Below are 20340 nucleotides of genomic sequence, written 5' to 3' on the forward strand. Positions count from 1 at the left end.
ACACCATATAGCTATATTCTTAATTTTTATACCTTACACCGTAAGATATCGACCAATTACAATCGATTATTTTCCTCAGTTATTCGACTACGATTGGTCTATCTTCCGACTGCTTAGGGCTTAAAATCCTCATTGTGGACCGACACTAATACGAACGAAAGGATACTTACCACTTGTTTTTTGGATCTTGTATTGGTTTAGCATTACAAATGAGGGAACCTAGGAGAGTCTCCGTTTGCGTATTCGAATGCAGCGTTTGCAGAAGCAAGGGAATATTTACGAACATGTCGTCGTCCGTTTTCATGAGGTATTTAGCTTGATCACAATTCGACGTCACCCATTTCAGCATCATGACCGATTTTAGCGTCAAATTGTTATATGTATCAAAGAAACGTTCTTGCACAATGTCATTGTACTGGGAACTTTCCTCAACAATCAAATTCTGAAAGAAATGCAATAAATGTAGAAACGTACTGCGAAAGCAATTCTCTGTACAAAGAATAAAGCTTATATACTCACGTTGAGTGTATCATTATCACTTTTTCCTAGTAAAAATGCTATTTTTACTGTAGAATTGTACAAATTATCTAAGTTATATTTATTGGCCCAAGTACTCCTAATAGCTGAACGGGCCTCCTGATTTGCGACTGCCGAGCATATTATTATTAGCAGGTATGGCGGTAGCGAGCAGATGCCGGTAGGACTGAGAATCGATGTGTTATTCTCTGGATGAATGTAAACACAGACATCTCTTGATGTATTATATGACCATCCAGGCAATTGTGCTATAAATTAATTATTTGCGTCTAGTTAGTTTCCATTAAATCATGTTAATAAAAAACCAAACATATGTGTGTTATTCTTTAAGTATCATAAAATATAATTATTCTATGTTATATTATACTAAGTCATAATTATATTGCATCAAACCTATGCCTAAAGATATTGCAATCAAAGATTAGAACTATTGTTTGTCACTTTCATCACTCATTATAATTTCTAAATTTAAATAAAATATTTTTAACTGTACCATTTAACACGCATTTATATAGCTATATTCTCAGTTTTGCTTTTACATAGCATAGAGTGAAAAGAATGGACGGAAGAATGTGACAAATATTTTTGTAAACCAAATCCCCTTCTTGGTTTAATGTATGCTGAAGTGAATACATTCTATTCTATTCTACAACTAAATATCTTAAAGCTTATGAAAATTACATTATCGCAAATGAGAAATGTAAAACGGTAGATGCATACCCACGGCGCCTATCAAGCGCGAATTGCCAAGAGGTTCTGCAGAGGATGGAGTTTCACTTAAGCTTAAGAATGGACTCTGCGCGGAGTGGTACGCTGGCACGTATAAGAGGCCTAGTATGGCCAGAATCACAAATCCTATTGCCAATCGTCGAACAAAAGATACCTTGCCTTTAACACTGCCATTGCTATTGGCAGTGAATGCAGGTAGGTCCATGGGCAACATTCGTGCTCTGTCCATCTGTGCAGAGGAAGAATGAACACATATATTAATTTTCCTAAAAACAAATAAGCATTTTGTTAGCATAACTGAAAGTTGAAACATATGGAACAGTGTAAATACAAATTACAAGAAACCTTTCTATATGCAAGGTACATTTGCAGGTATACATTTACAATTTGAACGTGGACTAATAAGATTCACGAGAATGCAATCAGCTTTAAAACACTGTGTTTGCAATGATTATGATTTATCTCGAGTTCTTAAATATATCCTTCAACAATCGATCCTCTCTCGTCCAAGTTTCAATTTATTTGCAAGGAAATAGTATATTTGCTTAAGATACGAGCAAAGTGCTATATTGTGTGTTTGAGATACCGCTGGCAAAACTGCCGTAGCAGAGGTCATAAAAAAAAAGGCTGTGCCCATGAACGTCTATTGGTTAGCAGTATCTGATTCATCGAGCCTTATCAGTAACCAGGTATGTGTGCGGCGGTATCGTAAATCATCTATATTTAGCCGATTTCAAATTCGAATATTTAAAAAAGGATTTGCGCACAACCAGGAACTGGCTGTGTAACCTTTCCCTTTCAATTTTACTCAATTCTCTACGCTTTGCATCACAAGCACAGGCCGAACTGCCCGCTAACGTTTGCAATTTGCATGATTATTTGAATAACAAAAGGATCGCGACCTTGGTACCAAGGCTTGGCACACCGGACCGGGCCATCAATCGCTCGCGATCAAAGGCGAGCGTGATCTAATCTAATAATAATTCGCGAATCTCGACCGCACATCCCGCGATTCGTGCCAGTAATACTTACGCGTGGTCCAGCCGCGAGGAGGGCCAGTCGGTGCTTCCGGATCACGAGCGAGGATCGACTCGCTGACCCGGCCGGCGGCGATCTCTACGGGTGCGATACGCCGAAGTGACAAACGACGCGCGTAAACAATTAACAAAACGCGCTCACCTTTCGGCCGCGATGACTGCGTGGTCACGCCGCATCTGGCGCCTCTCCATCTACCTCGTCCGCGTGGAATGACAGCTCCTCGGCTCCTCATCGGTACATCGCGCGCCGCGGATTGTCATACGGCGGTACGCGGCAAGCGGCGGTAAGTAGAAGAAAGAATTCCATTTAGCCCCGACGTCTCGTCCTTCCCCCCCTCCCTCTCGCTCTTTCCGCGCCGTCGCTCACACCCCCGTGCTCTCCTCTCCTTCCGACGTTTGTTGTCACACGAGACCGAAAAGAATCGAGCGCTTGCGCCGGCTTGTGTTGCGTGATTTTTATTTTTTTTTGTAATACTTTTCGCAATCTCGCGGTTACAGCCGTGCGATTACGTTTAGTTGGCGTGGTGTAACCTCGATTTCCGATAAGATTACGGCGAGAGTGACTCGCCCGCCGGGTGTACCGTTGTCGTCTCGAGTGTCGTCGACACTCGCGTTTCTGCCATCTCGCTAATTAAAAAAAAATTGTTGCACCTTCGCTAATTGCTTTCGCGGGACTGTCGATCCCTTCTCTTTCTTTTTACGTTACCCAGCTGTAGCACCAGCGACAACGGGATGGCAACAATGAAATTATTAGGTGGAATCGCGGTCAATCGCGACACGAGGTGATGTAGGTGAAAATCAGACCTGGAGACACGATTCGTCCGATTGAGGATCGATCGCAGAGATCCGTCATTTCTTCTCTCCTCAGTCCTTCCCGTTCCCAGCTACCTGCTGCACAAAAGGAATTTCGGCGCGTCGCGTCGCTTCTCACTTCATCTCCGGACACTGCAGGAAGCGCGAAAGGATGCGGATAAGACCAGACCCGGGCGGACGACCCATGATCGGGCCTGTCCGATTCTTGCCTCGTTTTTTTTTCCTCTCGTCGCGAATTATTTCCCACTCCTCGCTCCTCTGCTTTCCACCGCGACACTCGAATGCACACCGGCTTCGCTCCGGACGGGCGCGAGGCGTTAACGCGGCGAACGGCGACCGCGAGCGTGGACGAAGCGCGAGCACATCTGTCACGTCTCACGTTCCTACGCGATTATTCGTCGTCGCTCCGCTGACTCCTGTGGCATGTGTATGCAAGTACTCGCGATGTCGTCCACCTTCGCGCCGTGTCTCGGCTCGCGGGACTCGCGAGACGGAGGGACTTCCTGACTCGACGACGAATTGCACGTCGTCGAGCAACGTCGTCGCTCGGTTGACGAGCGGAAGGAGGAGACGTGGAGCGCGAGAAACCGGTCGCGGGTGTCTCGCGGGTCGCGAAGGCGAAACTGGCGAAGCGAGCTCCGCTGATCGTTCCTCGCTTGCACTTTCTGCACCTCCGTAGCGCTCCGCTCCCTCCTTCCCTTCGACGTGCTCAGAAAGCGAGTCGCTGGAAGGATATGAGAATAAAAAAAATATGCAGTTCGGACGACGTATAGTCGATTTATATCTATTGCTATACGAATGTAATCTACGAATGTAGATTAACTTTAATTACTCTTTATTTCTAATTCTTACAACTAAGAAAATGTAGAAATCCAGATAGCAAGTAAATTAATTGAGATTGAAAGTTAGTCGCTAATTAGTAGAAATGGTTATTAAACAGCGATTAATTATCAGATTTCTTAAACAATTCAAGAATTGTTTAAGAAAATACTGTAATACACCGATCAGATCGATGCGCTACAACGTATTTTCGATTTTTTTTTAATGCTTGTGCAGAATAAAAATCTTTCTCCAAAATAAGAAAAAATATGCAAATATAAATGTGGAGAGACATGAAAAGCAAAAAAAAATTTTGCAATTGATACAAGAATCTTTCGATCTTTGTTATTGTCATTAAACGTTGAAAAAAGACAAAATAATGCTATAATTAATGTATCGATGACTATTATTGATTGTGTCGCTAAATGGAAAGCACCTAATATATAAATAATAAAAATCGCATATATTATACACACTGCTATAATATCGCATGCATACATATGCAAATTATCGATAAAATAACGATGCTATGAAATTTGGTTCTCCAGTATTCTCTTAAAGTGAAATTATATAATTTTCTACCTATATAATTCATTTCCTAATATGTATATTCTAATTTTTTTTATATGTGTGATACAACAAAAAAATTAATAATTTCACATTGAATTAATATAATACATATATTAATTATCGCTTAATTCCTAAGTCGATAATTTATTTAAGGGGAGTCGCGCCTGTTTTATATGAATGAACGCAACTTATTACATTACTATTACATCGATATCTCACACATTACATAATTTTTCAAACATATTCTCATCAATTTTAGGCTTCTAAACTTAATTTTAACAATTTAATATAATTATTTATTTATTGATTTTACATCTGACTCTGCCTTATTATTATTTGATCGCGCATATATTATATGACCTGTATGTATACGTACGTTATATAACTTTTCAATGAATTGACAACTTTAGTCGCCATTAATTAAGTCGATAAAACAATCTAATCGTAATTTCTTTGTTTTTTTGTGTTTGATAAAAAGTAGACCATGCAGAGCCGTATACGTATATTAATTAACATATGTATTTTAATCATAAGGAATTACAATTCTGCGAAACCTACAATATTCAATACGAAGTATAACTTGTTTAAGAAAATATTAAATGTTATGATATTTTTGCCGATAAACAGACTCCAGAATTTTCTTAAATTAATCGAAGTTATTATGTAAATTGTTATAAATTCAGCAGAATTGCTCGCAGAAAAAGCTATATAATAATTGTCTCTAATTTAAATACTTTTTTTATATTCTAATTTTTCTTAAATGATAAAAAGTTAATAAAAACTCATATTAATAAAACAATACAGTTATTAATCGATACGTTAATCGCCGATTTACGTTTCACTAAAATCATTTTATACAAATTTATATTCAAATTTAACTCGGTGAATTTCATTAAAGTGAAAAAAAAAACGAATATGAGTGAAGATGAAGAGGAGAAAGATTTCTAAAAATAAAAAGAAATTAAAATGTGCGTGTGATTTTTAATGAATATATCAAAATGACGTTCCCTCGATCGGTCGGACGATCGCCTTATCTCTCGTTGCTCTTCCACGTCCCTGAACGCACGCAACTTTCAAGTGCAGAAAGTGCCGAGGAATGCAGGCGATTGAAGAGAGACTACTCCATGACTCTGATCGTCTGGGGGGAGCGCATCTTTCAATGCTCGTACACTGACAGACACGTTGACAGCCGTTGACAGCTAACCTCGGAGTTCCTCTCCGTGCGTCATTAATTATCAATTAGCGGATACCGAAACGAAGATTTCCCGTACCTGCCAAAGAGAAATAATGAGGATTAAAACGTCGGAGGACGATCGTGGTCGTAGAACATAACCTCTCGCGCACCGATGACCGTGCGCTCTCAGCGTGGCGACAGGATTACCGTAAGGTCGAACGGCACTAATTGACATTCGGTTACACACAGACATGATTAAGGCGATCCTGGTCTTTAATAATCATGGGAAACCTCGTCTTTCCAAGTTCTATCAGTACTTCGTAAGTATATCTCGACGCGGCTCGCCTTTGAGCCTCTCTTGCTTATCGTTGTCGTAAATGCTGCGAATTAAATCCCATTGTTTACCGAGATCTAATGGGATTTGTACCGGAGGCGACCACGCGGCGTAAATTCCGCGTGGAAACGTCCACCGAGCGTGTCGCAGTCGTGCGGACTGCGGAGCGCGGTGGAAGAGCCGAGGGCATATGGATCAACGCACGTTGCAACACGAGACGTATTTTCTGCTTCAGAACGAGGATATGCAGCAGCAGATAATAAAAGAGACATTTCAGCTTGTTTCGAAGAGAGACGACAACGTGTGCAATTTCCTGGAGGGCGGCAGCCTGATCGGCGGCTCCGACTACAAGCTGATCTACCGACACTACGCGACCCTCTACTTCGTGTTCTGCGTCGACAGCTCGGAGTCGGAGCTGGGGATCCTGGATCTGATACAGGTCTTCGTCGAGACCCTGGACAAATGCTTCGAGAACGTGTGCGAGCTCGATCTCATTTTTCATGTGGACAAAGTCCACTACATACTCAATGAGCTGGTGATGGGCGGTATGGTCCTCGAGACCAACATGACTGAGATCCTTACGAGGATCGAGGATCAGAATAAATTGGAAAAGCAAGAGGTAAGTGCAGCTCGCTGTATGCAATCCCGATGCCTATCTTAACTGTGATCATTCCCTGTCAATTTCTACCCTCGATTTAGATCGTTTAGATGAATATTTGACTGCTACGGTCAGTATAACGAAAGCAAGTAGCGAGATCACAGTCAGGATTGTCGATGCTCCCATAAATTTCTACAATTTTTTTTTTATCTCCAAAATCTCATGCCCATCAGATAGAACGCTTGCGTTATATGTATGTTTCAAGCTAGTACGGTAGTCGACTTTGCAATATGTGTTTATTTTCTCTCACTGGGTTTGTGAAAAAAAAAAAAAAAACGTTAACTGCCTAAGCAAGTCCGTCTAGCTATGCATGCGTACTGGTACAACGATCTGATATGGTGACAGGTAGGACTGATCGACATAACATCAATTTTAGGGGACTTACAAATCTGGACGGTCTTGCTCACCCCGTCCGTTTGTCCTTCTGGGACCCCCTCCTTAAGTAAATCGGCAGTAGCAAATCAGGCCACTTTGTACAATCGCACTCCCGGCGCTAAAATCCGCGTACTCGTTCTTTTTTATTTTTCTATTCCTTTTTTTTTGTTTGTTTATCAAAAAAAAAACGCAAAAATGCCTTTGTATAAAGCTTGTGTATAAAGCGTAAGCGTTTGCGTAACACGCATGGCGATGCAATTCTGTTTTGTAATTGTCCGCTGCCATAAGCCGAGTGCCTTCATGATGTAAATGTCGCAATGTCGCTTTATAAGGAATATAATAAATGTCATCGTGACGCCGTGTGCGTAGTCATCCGTCATTTGCCTTCGCTCCCAGCTAAAAAAAAAAAGTTTGCAGCCCCACCCCCCCGCATTTACTGAGCCCTAAACCCAAAACTCGTCCGTTTCTTTCCACACTGCTTCCATCCGTATGGTGTGTGCAGGCGGGAATCGCAGCAGCGCCCGCGCGTGCTGTCTCGGCCGTGAAGAACATGAATATACCGCAACAAATAAAGGATATGAAGCTGCCTGACTTGCCGCAAGCCATAAAAGATCTCAAATTCTGACCAGCCGTCACCTCGTTGGCACCCAGCTGACTGGTCTCCTCTGTCATCCCGAGCGTAACCGACGCCGCCGTCGCACCGAGGACACTTTTTCCCTCCCTTCAAGCAAGCGAGAACGCACCAATGCTGCCTGCCACCTCCGCGTATATCCCGTCTCAGCGATATCAGAGTACGATACCAAGACCACGGATGAACCACTATCTCTTTTGAATTCACGGCAATTCCTCCGGCAGGGAAGTACGAGAGCTACGAGGAAAACAAAAAAAAAACCAATTTCGAGAAATTTCTAAACGAGAACAGAAATTGAACAAGACGAGAGAGAGAGAGAGAGAGAGGATGTTTCGTAGATTTTTTATATGTGTATAATAGGAGAATATATTAAAAACGAGATATCAGGTCGACGAATTCAGCTAATAGTATTGGCAACTTTTCGATTGTCCAGTCTAGTAGTCTAGCTCCGCGTTTCGTTACATGTAAGAAAGACATGTCCACAGTCATTCACTGGAAACCATTAATGTTATAATAAAGATATATTTAATAAATAAAATAGCATTATTGCAAACGTGTATTGTTTTCTGTAAGATTATTTCTATATTATGTAAAACGGTAATATATTTTCTTTATGAACGCAACGTATATCATATTTTCATCGTCATATATTAAGTCTGACTTCTATACATTCCCATAATTTAACGATCTAATTAATCTTAATTCAAATAATACGCACGACTAAAAAGAAATATTGACAAAAAGCTGTAAAGTGATTCGTATATAAAAATTATCTTGCCATTTTAAGCTTAGAGCGATATTAACGATACATGTTCTCAACAAAGAATTATTATCACTTTTTAGATATGGCCAGTTCATTTCTAAAAGTCGTCCATATGTAGCCCGCTCCCTTCTCCGTGTGCGGAGGTGGATAGGGGCTATTTTTCAACTGAAAATAGTCCGACGGGGCGTGCATTACAAATTCCATGCACTCTAATTTACGAGGTAAATCTTCTTCTGGTCCGATTATGTATGTCTCAGGAATGAAGCCTTCTTCCGGTGGGGGGCTGAAAGGATATATTAAATACCTGACTGATCGGTTAACATCGAATAAATGCTGATAAATACGCAAAATTATTAGATATAAAAAATATTTAGATATTGAAGTCTGATAAAGTTAGTTGAAATAATGAATCTCACCTCGCTGTGGTGGGCAACAGCCAGGTAATGGCGGCGCTCTTTTCGCAATACTGATCCGTCAACAGGCCACGTATCTGGGCGTAATAAATACCGCCGTCTACGTCCTGCAGGGAGACTACGTCTCCGATTTGGAAATACGTGCCCTTGTAGAACACAAAGTTGCTGGTGACCGGAGTCGCGGTGGCTGTGGGCGCCTTGACCGGCTGCGAGCGGACGATTAAACATGAAGATACAAATGATTTTGTGTTCTTACGAGAAATATTACTCCACGTCTCGTGATGAAAACGCGTTAGGAGTTATCCTCCGAACCTAACTCACCGTTTTCTTAAACAAGTTCCTGCGACCCTTGCCCTTGGGCACGACTCTGTGCGGCCCGGTCGCCTTCGTGTTGCAATACCTCGTGATCCGCGTGCTCCTTCGGGGCTTCAGCGAGCCGCTCCTGTCCTCCTCGTCCGTCTTGGAGGACGCGCTCGCCTCGGCCTCCAGGCAGGCATTGCACAGATTCCCGGCGTCGGTCGAGTGCCACAGTGGGGTCTCGCTGGTCCCGCACTTGACGCACTTGGGCTTGCTGCCGAGCGGCATCGGATCTCTGTCTCAGCTCGAGCCCGGAGAATCCATAAACAACAGCGAGTTTCCCTGGCCGATCGTTCACCTCGTCGTCCGAACGCCGATCCCAAGTGTCATGTGTTTACTTTACACGCGCGTTCACCGCGTTCACGTGTGTGTCTCTTAAGTGCCGGCCAGTCGGCGCATGCGCCTCACCGAGGAGGAACAGCTGATCGACGCTTCTGCTGGTCCTGCTGGACGCGTTCGACCACCTTCGACTCACGGTCGCCGGCCAATCACGGGCATCACGGCCAACGACGAGCGTTCTGGTGAGTTTTCACCATAGGGATTCAAAAGGCCGTGTCTGTGGCGTGCGATTCGATGAATGTTCTACGCACGTCTCGAGATCCGATTAAAATCTGGATTAATTATTACGAAGTGGGTACAACGACGCACCTGCCATGCCACGTATGAAATTTATTTCGCAATTATCTATTCCAATTTTTGAACATATATATATATACATCTTTCAGATTTGACTAAACGTCATTTAATTTTCTTTGTCAATTACCTTGAAGACAAAAAATTAGAATTCATATGCCGCTAACGAGTACAAATTTTGTTCTTAATCAGTATATAAATATGCAATATAAATATCTTAACAATTATATTATTTTACAGATATAATTGATGATATACATTACTAAATAAAAGCGTTGTCGCGAGCACGGACGGCGAATTATTAATAATCGTCGCGCTCCCTCGAATAACAAAGTAATTTGCTCAATTTGCTGCGGGATTGCGCAACACGCGGATGAGCGTAAAATTATCTCGCTCGACTCGGAGAGGCTGCGAGAAAAAAAAAGGAGAAGAGAGAGGGACACAGGTCGAGACGGGCGTTATATACATTCGCGTCGATGTTACAATTTTGCAGCGACGAGCGCGAGCGAACGCCGCATGCAGTTTATATCTCGCGTTACGCCTCTGTAATATCGATCTGAGGCGGCCAGAGTGGACATGCGTTTAGCGCTTTTAACTTCATTGTGACAGGTGCCCTGTCCGGGGTATCCTGCTTGAAGTGTCTCGTCGGCATCAGGGGAGCGCTATGCCGATCGCGAAAAAATAATGTGACACCGCCTTACGTCGCGAGAGAGAGAGAGAGAGAGACGCACGTAGCTCACACGGGATCACACACGGCAGCGAAGGATCATGTGCCGCGTGGGTGCCGCTCGTTGACGGGATAGCGACGAAGGCACCGCCGAGGGCCGTCGACGTAGTGTCTGGAACATGTGCCTTTGCTACGAGTGAGTACGAGATGAGGAGAGGTGACGATGAAAATTGCCCGTCGTCCGAACGAGGAGCAACGCGAGGGGAAAATTAAGTCGCAAAACCGCAAACAATTATATATATATATATATATATATATATATATATATATCTCATCCGTCGGATTTGTTAACTGAACGCTTGACGATTCTAACGAGCATGTATATTTAGCAGGAGGGAGATGCTCCTCGGAGAGAGCGTCGATTTACTTTCCGCTTGATTGACTCCTGATTTACTGTTGGTCAATAATTTAATGAAAGGTTCAATGGCTTGATAACGGATTAAATAACACGGCTCGCCACCCACGCGAGCCGTAACGGATGAATTATTATTAAATAGCTATTTTTGCGTCGTTCGAGACGCTTAATACTGGCGGTATTAATATGTTTCGGAGTCATTTAACTCTTCGGTAAACACACGCGGCGTTTTTCAAACGCGACAGATGAAAGTCAATTTCGGACCGAGTGACGAGTTGATATATCAAGTTGCGGCAGATAAGATACGTAAGATATCCAATTTCCCTTTTATATGTTCATTTAGTTTACATTTAATATAATTTTACATTCTACGTACTTACTAATTTCCTTTTCATGTGCTCGTTTATATCTTTATTATGAAGTTTACAGCTAATATAATATATATATTTCGCGTTCTATAAGACTTTTTAATTTCCCCTTCGTCTGTTTATTTATAACGCGATGAAGCTTACGGTTAATGTAATTTCACATTCTATAAAAATTTCTAATTTCCCCTTTGTACACTTATTTATGTTCTTATAAGCATAATGAAGTCTACGTGATTGGTAATTTTGCATGTTGGGATTAAAAATTAAAATATCTGCACCATCAATTTCATTACGATTAATATTGTCGTTATTGTAAGTTTCTAGGCTCGCGTATGAATAAGGCACAACGTGACGTTTATTTAATTTACTTTCTATAATTTTTTCTTCAAATACCGAAGGATAATGCATTTCGCTACGATCGTAAAATATTTGCGCGTAAAATAGATAGATAACGTCGTGTGTCCGCCACGTGCATAAACAATATCTTTTTGTTTATCGCACGGCATTACAGTTTTCGAACGTATTATTTGCTACGCTGGGACCTGTGCTCTGTGCCCTTATCTGATTAATTATATACAATCGACGGCGAGATGCTTTATATAGCGAGCTATTTTTCCTTTTTAATCGCGATACCGATCGCGGCTGTAATAATGCAATATAATGTTTGCGTCCGTTTCGTTCGTAGATGAAACAGATAAGCGCAATCGATGGCTTTTACGTACACGTCAGCGTCAGCGATAGTGTCACTGTCACAGTCTAAGTCCGACACTTCCGTCTCTACGTTGCGAAAAATTGCCGTTTCGCTCGTAATAAATTCCGGAGTATTGCGAAAAAAATCGAGTGGCCAGGGTACGCAGGTAACTGGAGAAATTATTAATGTGATGGCTACTATACTGTACTAATGTCTATTTCTACCAATGTAATTTCATTTTAATCTCGATATAAAAACTATTTTTTTTTTAGATTCTTAAAATTATAAGAAAAAAAAACAAAAAGTAATTTGAACCGAAAATGTGAAATTACATTAACCGTAAGCTTTATCGCGTTATAAATAAATAGACGAAGGGGAAATTAAAAATCTTATATAGAACGCGAAATATACATATTATATTAGCTGTAAACTTCAATCACGTTCAAACCGAAATTAAGTTAATCTACATCTGAAATATTTAAAATGGACAATAGAATTTTCCATTCGTGTCCCGAGAAAAAATTAAGCGATTCCGCCTTGGCTCGAGACCGAACGACTCTGTCTTAATGACGAAATTGCGGCATTTAATTGCAGGCGGTTAATTCCCAGACGGACGGGATATAGATGAATGTCGTCCCTGGCCGTGAATGCAAAATCAATTACGATGATGAGACTAAAATGTACGTGGTGGATCAATCGCCTGCATGGAATGTCTTTAATGACCGCGCGGCGGCGGTCAATGCCAAGGGCTGTCTGACTTTTAGAAACTTGAGAAACCCCGCTGCCTTTTATTCCCACCTGTTAGAAGAAGTTAGTCGATTCAGGACATGTATTATTGAGAAACGCATGCACATGTGCTTCGTGAGCGTTCGAAAAGCGAAGGTTAAAGGTGCCTCACGTGCCTCGTTACCCTTACGACATTCTTACATGACAACTATGGACAGAGTGTATACCTCCAGCGAAGGAATACATCAATTCTAAAGATACCCGTCACGACAAATGATAATCAATTTAGATACCATCGAAGTTATAACGCCGGCTTATATGATATAACGATATGATATCACGGCTCGTCGATATTCTGACGTTCAGTATCTATCTGCCGTCGTGGTCTACGTGTCTGTATATAACTCCGTTTTTAATCGATAGACAGTTTCATCCCCGGCGGCGATATTAATTCATCATCCGTCATTCCTTTAGCAGTACCGTCGACAAGAGGGATGACACGACACATTCGAGCTGTGTATATTGTTTCCCGCGTTGAAAAATTGACCACGTAACCCTTTAATTTAAAGTAGACGACATTAGACGTTTGACTTTGAGAAGTGACACACAGCTGATTAACATTTCATACCGTCTTTACAGCTAAGAACCCCGTTAATCTGAAAAAACATGACTGCCATAGGCGACGTGCAAGCCTTGCAGACTCTGACAGTTTACACCAGCGATGTAAACAGCGTCGACTTCGCCGGTGATTGCATTCTGGTAACGGGATCCGGGTAAATATCGGTTATCGATATGCGCACAATTCCGCGGCGCGCTGGGCGCGCGCTGCGTATTAAGCCGCGGTCGACGCTCATCTCCACTCTGTCTTTTTTTTTTTTTTTTAACACGCACACAGGGACAAACACGTCCGGGTTTGGGAATGGCAGCCCGGCACTGGCTACGTGGAGGCTTACTTTTCACCCCTGATGGGACACAAGTACGGCGTGACCTCGGTTAAGGTCAGCCCCCAGTCCACTATGCTGGCCACCTCCAGCATAGACGGTACCACGCTGCTCTGGAACTTGCGTGTAGGTTTAAAAATGTGGAAAAATTATATAAAAATATAGAGCGCAAGTAGCGAACGCGCGCTTTGTAACACGACTTTCTCTTTGCGATTTCAAAAATTAATGATACAATGAATCTTTGATTCGACATGCATATCTATAGAAGTCAAAGCGAGTTATAGTTAGCTGCGCAAGTAACGATAAAAAGAATACAGTCGTTTCACGTAAAAAGTCTGAAATCGTAAATCATGTTCTAGCGATTATTGCCTTGGGTTAATGTAAATTTATGTCGTTTCGAAGACGGGGACGAAGATACACACTATGGTGCAAATGGGCGGCGAAGCGGTGAGAGTCTGCAGATTTTCGCCGGACTCGACGTTACTCGCGACCGCCGGAGATAATGGGCAAGTCTGTATCTGGGATCTGGTTCATCGCAATTTAATCAGGCAAGATCTTTTACGGAGGATATATATTGTTCTTTTGTTTAAGCAGTTCAATGAAAAGTATGCTCTAGTCCAAGGCTTTTTCCAAAGTAATTAACGTTCGCTCTTTCTTAGTGTTCTAATTCAAGTTATCATGAGACATATAATATCTCGGTCTGTAGATGTTTTCAAAAGCACGAGGGTGCTGTGCAAAGCCTATCCTTCTCGCCGGACTCGAGCTGGCTGATCACCTCGTGCACGTTGGGTGTCCTAAAGCTGTTTTCCACTGCCGAACTGATCGACACTTGTACCTCTAGCAATCAAGATATCGCCGAACTCGTCTCGATCGACGATGCTCACGACATGGGAGTGGTTTGCTGCGACTTCTCGACTTTCCAAGAAGTCACATGTAAGCGGATATTACATACACGTTGTTTTGAACAGGTGAGAAAGATGAGACTTACTGTACATGATAAATGACGTTATTATCGCAGGTAACGAGCCGTATACCAAGCTTTATCAATTGGTCTCGTGCGGCAACGATCACGACGTGAAATTGTGGGAAGTCACGGTGAGCCAGAATAAGTGCGAGGCCCAACCCTCTACTGCCACTGTACAGCTTTGCAGAGTGATGGAAAAGCACAGCAGTGCCTTAACTTGCGTCCGTTTCAGCAGCAACGGATTATATATTGCCAGCTGTGGCCTCGATAAAACGGCAGTAATTTGGGAGACGGTGAGAGATTTGTCTTGAAGGAAGAATCAACTGATTTGATCTAATTTTTTCATCATTTTTAATCTAATTCTATCTAATTATAGAGCACAGGAAAGATTGTGACGATAATTTCCGGTCACAATAGATACGTAGCTTGCTGCGCTTTTTCACGTGACGGAAGCTTATTAGCGACAGGTAATGTCTCTGCTTTTTTCGGAAAAGTTTACGATAAGTTCGTTTCACGACAATTGGCATTTAATATAATTACAGGCTCTAATGATAAATCGGTGATTGCGTGGGACTTGACGGGGAACTTGACTATCGATTCGGAACTCTCGAGAAACGTTGGAACGAAGTGGTTCGATCCTGAAAAGGTACGCTGGTCACGGATAATAATTTGCAAATGATAGCATTAACGAGAGTCTCCGTTTTAGAGTACCATGCACGAGCACGATCTAATGAGAAATGTCGAGACGTACGCTAACGAAGTAAGATTGATTCAGAGATTGGAGGAGCACAGCGGCGCGGTGAACAGCGTTGCCTTCCACGGAAATAATCTTTTAGCCTCGGCGTCAGGGTGAGTCCTCGAAGTTGTGAAACTAACGATTACGCAATTACGCAACTCTTTTTCATCTGTAGTGATAAACTCGTGCGCATTTGGAGTATCGAAACGGAGGAGGAGGATGGGGAGGAAGTGATTAAAGTACAGGAAAAACCGTTCAGCCCACTCGACGCTCACACCTACAGCGTCAATTATGTGGAGTTTAGCCCGTGCGGTTCGATGCTTGCCTCCTGTTCTCTCGACGGGACGACCTTAGTTTGGAACACAGAGGTAAACGATTTCTTCGCGATCGTAGCGTTTGTACTTTTAGTTTCTTACTTACGGACAATTTTCTGTTAACAGACCGGAGAGCAAGCGAAATCCTCTTTCGTCAATTCCGGGACAGGCATCCGCGTGTGTCGGTGGTCGCCTGACGGCACGAAGATCGCCACCGCTGGTGACGACGAGAAGACGACACTGTGGGACGTGGAAACTATGGATCAGTTGCAGTACGTATGCACATTAATATATTAGAACAATCAATAATTCGCAAAGAAAACTAATTAAAATTATAAACTAAAATTTTTAAGGATGAGAATCTCAGAGATAAAAATTCGAAGGTATCTTAAAATCATAAATTTTGTGTCACAATTGTATGTATATAATCTTAAATAAAAAGATGGCTTTTTTTGCGGAGCAATTTTATATATAATATAAAGTAATAGTATAAAAATTAATTTGATGCGATTTTTGTAAGTGACTCGATGGATCAACTTGTAGACAGTTAACTATAACCGTTAGGCAACTTTACAGTGTCTTCGAGGGTCACGCCGACGCGATCTCGACCGTTGCATTTACGCACGACTCCCGATACTTGGTGACCGCGGGCAACGAGGGCACCTGGCGTCTCTTCGATACTCTGGACGAGAAGAGCGAAGAGGCATTGATAGTTTGCGACGCGAGTCACGATCTAGGTGTCCAGGGATGCGACTTCAGTCCTACTCCATGCTCTTTAATGTGCAGTTCGTGTAAGGAAAAAAACTATTTTAATCATTACTACTTTCAGTTTTGTTAAAATCATAATCAATAAATTAATATCCACTACTTTATAGAAATCTTTGGTAAATAATATAAAAATCAACGATCGTTTGCAGCAAGGGACACAGATGTGAACCAGCAGATATATTTACTGGCTACGTGCGGCAACGATTCGTTGGTTAAACTATGGCATATAATTATTTCAAATGATCCATCACCCGATGACGACGGCTCGAATAACATCGGATCGCGTTACAAGGAGAAGAAGTCTTTGACCGGGCACGGTGGAAACGTAATGTGCGTCCGTTTCTCGCCCGTCCACGGAGAAGTTCTGGGTAGCGTCGCGACAGATAGGACAGCTCGGATATGGAGCGTGGTGAGCGACAAAGACGTTTGCGCTTGATTAAAGAAAAAACACACGAGAACATGTTCACGAAGATCGATGTGCTTTCAGTTTTCCGGAAGCTGTTTGTACGTCCTGGAGGATCACGAAAGTCTTGTTACGTCGTGCGCATTTTCCGAGGACACGTCATTCTTCGCTACAGGTATTGAAACTGCCATGACTCACATCTCTCATGACTCACATTGCATAATATAATAAATTCATATACATACAGCTCAACTATCAAGTTGTGCATATCTTATTCTTATATAAGTTGTTTACTTTGCGAATCTTGTTTCTGTAAATTCTACAAATTTTAAGCTTAACTAAAAATTTACTTATCACATTTTATATATAAAACATATAAATATCGGTGAAAAAATATTTTAACGTTAATAATATTAATTTTCTTAGGCGCATTGGACAAAACTGTCTTGGTTTGGAAGGTGCCTCAGCAATTGGTGTCGCAAAGTAATTTGATGGATAGCTTGCGAAACAAGAAGAAGAGGGTCAGTAATTAAACGAATCGATTATGCTAAATGAGCGAAACATACGCGAATTGGGTGATATTTGATAAAATTTTGTCATCCAGGTCGCGGATTGGAAACTATACGATACTTTGAAATGGTTGAATGACATTGGGTTATCCAGACTGTCCAGGAAGGTGCTCGCTCTGGGATTGACAGGACGACATTTGCTATCCGTGTCAGAAAATGAATTGATATCCCGGTTGGAAATCGAAGATGACGAAGAGGTGCACAGCATTACGATAATTCTATCTAGGTCGTTATATCGAAAACTCATTATAAACTTAAAATCTTTACAGGCGGTGGAAATATTGAAGAAACAATTATACTGGCTGAAGCGTGAAGATTGCAATATTATGGAGAATATAGACGAGTCTGAGATCCCCCATGAATTCTTGTGTCCTATAACGCACGAGATAATGAAAGAACCCGTGCAGTGCTCAGGTAAAAAATATTCGCACGAAAAAGCGTTTCTTTATCAGAAAAATATTTCGAAATATCTACGCGATGTCTATCTTGGTAAATCTAATTGTGCGCAATTATTATTCCTAGATGGATTTACTTACGAGAGGGCGGCTATAAACGAATGGTTCCTATGCGGAAAGTACACCAGTCCAATGACGAACGAGCCGTTGCACGATACTTCCTTTACCGCGAATTTCGCTCTCAGAAACGCTATACTCACTCTACTTCACGGAGAAGGACCACAGTAGTATGGCATTTTTGCGCACCTTAAAGAAGAAAAAGAAAAAAGCAGAACACGTGTTAATAATTTATGATAACACATTAAGCAATTTTATTCTACGGTACGTTTAGACACATTCAGGAGATTCGGTGGTTTTAACGCAATAAGATTTGTTCTCTTTACTCTAAGAATCAAAGGAAATTCGAACATCGATCGGTATCTGCGGACCAATTAGACAAATGTAAAAATATGAAAGACTTAGCGATATTATAATTAAAAATGACCGCGAAAGGATACCGCGTGAGGCCGTTACAGGAAAGAATTTCCTGATCTTTTATTTCGAGGAGATTTTGAAATTGGAATTATTGGAGATATGCTTAGAGAGAACACGTTTTAACAGTATTTAAGAGAAGTATTGTCATAATTTTTACCGAGAAGCGGTTCACATATCATAAGAACCGCCGATCGATGCATTATCGATATCGGGAAGCAATGTCTAGGAATGAATATTGTCTAGGAATGGATATTATCGAAAGATTTCCGATTCATTCGATAATATAGCGCGTGTACAATACACGCAACGATCCAGATACCTGATGCAAAGCAACAAGTACAAGTTTACAAAAATTTATGGACAATCTTCGAGATTTATGGATATAGCGAAGACGCTGGTCTAAATATCAAGATTATTACAGAGTAGTTGAACGTACATACGTATACATGTAGCTAGAAACATATCGAGGATACACAGGATTTTATATCGATTCTAGACATATATAAACGGGATTTACAAGTCTCTCGAATTGAGTCGAGCACGTGGCGTGCGTTTTTTGTCACTCTCTTTTGCATCTCCATTCCAAATTTTTTATAATTCAGCTCGCGTACGCTCGGTCGAAGATATTTTCGATCCTGCGGCGTTACGGGACGAAGGGTTTTATGATTTTGTACAAGGTGCGTTCTTGTTATCAATATTAATATTAGAGCCAATTTTTCGAGCATAAGATTGCATTGACAGGGTTAACTTTGCACCAGAGAGAGAATTTAGGATTATTTAGCGCCGAAGAAAATGATTTCCGTATAGCTTTTCGACTATTTCTTTGGATGCTAAATGGCCCTAAGACAATTTTCCGCTGCGGTGCAAAGTTGCAAATTTTCATCTTACAATTGTTGAGATCTTTAAGTACTGAAAACAATTGAAAACCAAGTTTTCAATTTAGTAAGTAAAGTAATGAAAATTTTTGCGCGTTATAAACACGTTTTAGAATAAATATGCTACTTAGTAGTATAGAAATATTTGTGCCTAACATAACGAGACGAGATTTATCGTATTTCTCGACAAGATATTAAGGAAACCTCTCGCGATTTTCTAATCTACAGCATTATCACGTTTTATCAAATAGTTATTTTCTGATATATATAACTTTGTAATATACAGTATTAACAGAAATATGTTATAACATATGTGACTTGCGTGCGATAATACTGTGTTACTTTCTATTCGCAAATATTAAGCTGCAATATGTTAATTGTTAATATTTTTTATTTACTCGTTGCACTGACGTCTAACAAAGACATTTTCTTTTTTAACATGTCAATTGTTATCGATAGCAAGCACAAAGTGCTTGTTCGTTTCTATTGATTGTCGTAAATGCTGTGGACTTTGTTATACACTTTTTAGATCGACGATATAGATATAAATAGCTATAATCATTTTATAATAACACCGTATTATCTCTTACAGTAGTCTTAAGTGTTATTAAACAGCAATTACGAAAACTGTATATAAAATTGTAACGACAAGATGTATCGCGTGTATCGCTTGGAGGAACGTGAACCGTCGATTTATTTCTCTTTCTGAGAAATCAGTCAGTTGATTAAAAAATAGAACTCGATCGTTTCTAATTAGCGTTTACGCACACAGGTTTTTACATGATTTCTACAAACTTTTCAATCACCCATTACGAACACGATTTTGTAATTGTATGTTTTCAAATTGACACTCGAATTCAAAGTCTGTATTTCTGTGATATAACTGAGAAATCGTTTGAAACTTGTGTATCGGAAGGATGCGGTTTTTAACGTAATAACGCGATCGGGAGTGACACGTTTAGAATCGCGCTATCGAAGGAAAGTCCGACGCAATCGAGCTTGAGCGTTAAGCGATTTTACAATTGTAAGCGTGATTTTTTCTGTATAGCTATATACAAATAATAAAATCGATACTAAAATAATATATATCGGTAGAGACTGACGGTTGTGTAAAATTCCTTGAGGCTACTT

The 20340-nt window shown here is 41.1% G+C and overlaps 4 protein-coding genes across 15 annotated transcripts in view; 2 read left to right on the forward strand and 2 right to left on the reverse strand.

Annotated features, from left to right (window-relative positions):
• The window catches only part of LOC105457110 (beta-1,3-galactosyltransferase 1-like), a 4911-nt gene extending 2355 nt beyond the window's left edge, over window positions 1–2556 (reverse strand). The window contains exons 1-4 of one of the 4 annotated variants that reach the window (XM_011701568.1): window positions 2446–2556; window positions 1258–1495; window positions 520–785; window positions 171–442 (exon numbers count right to left, since the gene is read on the reverse strand). In XM_011701568.1, coding sequence (XP_011699870.1) covers window positions 171–442; window positions 520–785; window positions 1258–1495 — 776 coding nt within the window. In that variant the 5' untranslated portion in view covers window positions 2446–2556. Of the gene's footprint in view, window positions 1–170; window positions 443–519; window positions 786–1257; window positions 1533–1611; window positions 1834–2298; window positions 2405–2445 lie in introns of those variants that run through there. The other 3 variants (XM_011701569.1, XM_011701566.1, XM_011701567.1) reach the window with 3 other exon arrangements.
• A 3033-nt stretch (window positions 2557–5589) lies between these two features.
• On the forward strand, window positions 5590–8230 carry LOC105457109 (AP-3 complex subunit sigma-1). Its single transcript, XM_011701565.1, has 3 exons — window positions 5590–5999; window positions 6249–6632; window positions 7549–8230. Exons 1-3 carry the CDS (start codon window positions 5931–5933, stop codon window positions 7669–7671), a joined length of 576 nt encoding a protein of 191 aa, XP_011699867.1. The 5' UTR covers window positions 5590–5930; the 3' UTR covers window positions 7672–8230.
• A 76-nt stretch (window positions 8231–8306) lies between these two features.
• LOC105457111 (GATA zinc finger domain-containing protein 1) lies at window positions 8307–9731 on the reverse strand. Its single transcript, XM_011701570.1, has 3 exons — window positions 9175–9731; window positions 8857–9059; window positions 8307–8723 (listed from the first exon to the last, which is right to left on the reverse strand). Exons 1-3 carry the CDS (start codon window positions 9436–9438, stop codon window positions 8510–8512), a joined length of 681 nt encoding a protein of 226 aa, XP_011699872.1. The 5' UTR covers window positions 9439–9731; the 3' UTR covers window positions 8307–8509.
• A 13-nt stretch (window positions 9732–9744) lies between these two features.
• LOC105457115 (WD repeat, SAM and U-box domain-containing protein 1-like) lies at window positions 9745–20291 on the forward strand. 9 transcript variants are annotated; one of them, XM_011701585.1, is made up of 19 exons: window positions 9745–9870; window positions 10084–10706; window positions 13350–13483; window positions 13606–13777; window positions 14054–14199; window positions 14358–14584; window positions 14670–14908; window positions 14992–15082; window positions 15158–15261; window positions 15322–15464; window positions 15527–15719; window positions 15792–15937; window positions 16230–16456; window positions 16583–16842; window positions 16921–17011; window positions 17263–17357; window positions 17441–17602; window positions 17675–17819; window positions 17928–20291. In XM_011701585.1, exons 3-19 carry the CDS (start codon window positions 13377–13379, stop codon window positions 18086–18088), a joined length of 2709 nt encoding a protein of 902 aa, XP_011699887.1. In that variant the 5' UTR covers window positions 9745–9870; window positions 10084–10706; window positions 13350–13376; the 3' UTR covers window positions 18089–20291. The 9 variants fall into 9 exon arrangements, with proteins under 9 accessions (XP_011699887.1, XP_011699883.1, XP_011699882.1 ...); XM_011701581.1 differs by lacking the exons at window positions 9745–9870; window positions 10084–10706 and adding exons at window positions 10924–11231; window positions 12579–13260; XM_011701580.1 differs by lacking the exons at window positions 9745–9870; window positions 10084–10706 and adding exons at window positions 11979–12150; window positions 12579–13260.
• Window positions 20292–20340: the final 49 nt, after the last annotated feature.

Source organism: Wasmannia auropunctata, unplaced genomic scaffold (assembly GCF_000956235.1).
Source record: "Wasmannia auropunctata unplaced genomic scaffold, wasmannia.A_1.0 LD335365.1, whole genome shotgun sequence".
Classification (NCBI taxonomy): Eukaryota; Metazoa; Arthropoda; class Insecta; order Hymenoptera; family Formicidae; genus Wasmannia; species Wasmannia auropunctata.

Excerpts from the sequence above, each read along its gene's own strand:
- LOC105457109 (XM_011701565.1), top strand. The coding sequence starts at position 5,931 with ATGATTAAGGCGATCCTGGTCTTTAATAATCATGGGAAACCTCGTCTT. Across the intron at positions 6,000-6,248 it reads CCAAGTTCTATCAGTACTTC|AACGAGGATATGCAGCAGCA; the intron begins GTAAGTATATCT and ends TTTCTGCTTCAG. Across the intron at positions 6,633-7,548 it reads ATAAATTGGAAAAGCAAGAG|GCGGGAATCGCAGCAGCGCC; the intron begins GTAAGTGCAGCT and ends TGGTGTGTGCAG.
- LOC105457111 (XM_011701570.1), bottom strand. The coding sequence starts at position 9,438 with ATGCCGCTCGGCAGCAAGCCCAAGTGCGTCAAGTGCGGGACCAGCGAG. Across the intron at positions 9,060-9,174 it reads GGAACTTGTTTAAGAAAACG|CCGGTCAAGGCGCCCACAGC; the intron begins GTGAGTTAGGTT and ends GTCCGCTCGCAG. Across the intron at positions 8,724-8,856 it reads CTGTTGCCCACCACAGCGAG|CCCCCCACCGGAAGAAGGCT; the intron begins GTGAGATTCATT and ends ATATCCTTTCAG.
- LOC105457115 (XM_011701585.1), top strand. The coding sequence starts at position 13,377 with ATGACTGCCATAGGCGACGTGCAAGCCTTGCAGACTCTGACAGTTTAC. Across the intron at positions 14,200-14,357 it reads GTTCATCGCAATTTAATCAG|ATGTTTTCAAAAGCACGAGG; the intron begins GCAAGATCTTTT and ends CTCGGTCTGTAG. Across the intron at positions 14,585-14,669 it reads GACTTTCCAAGAAGTCACAT|GTAACGAGCCGTATACCAAG; the intron begins GTAAGCGGATAT and ends TTATTATCGCAG.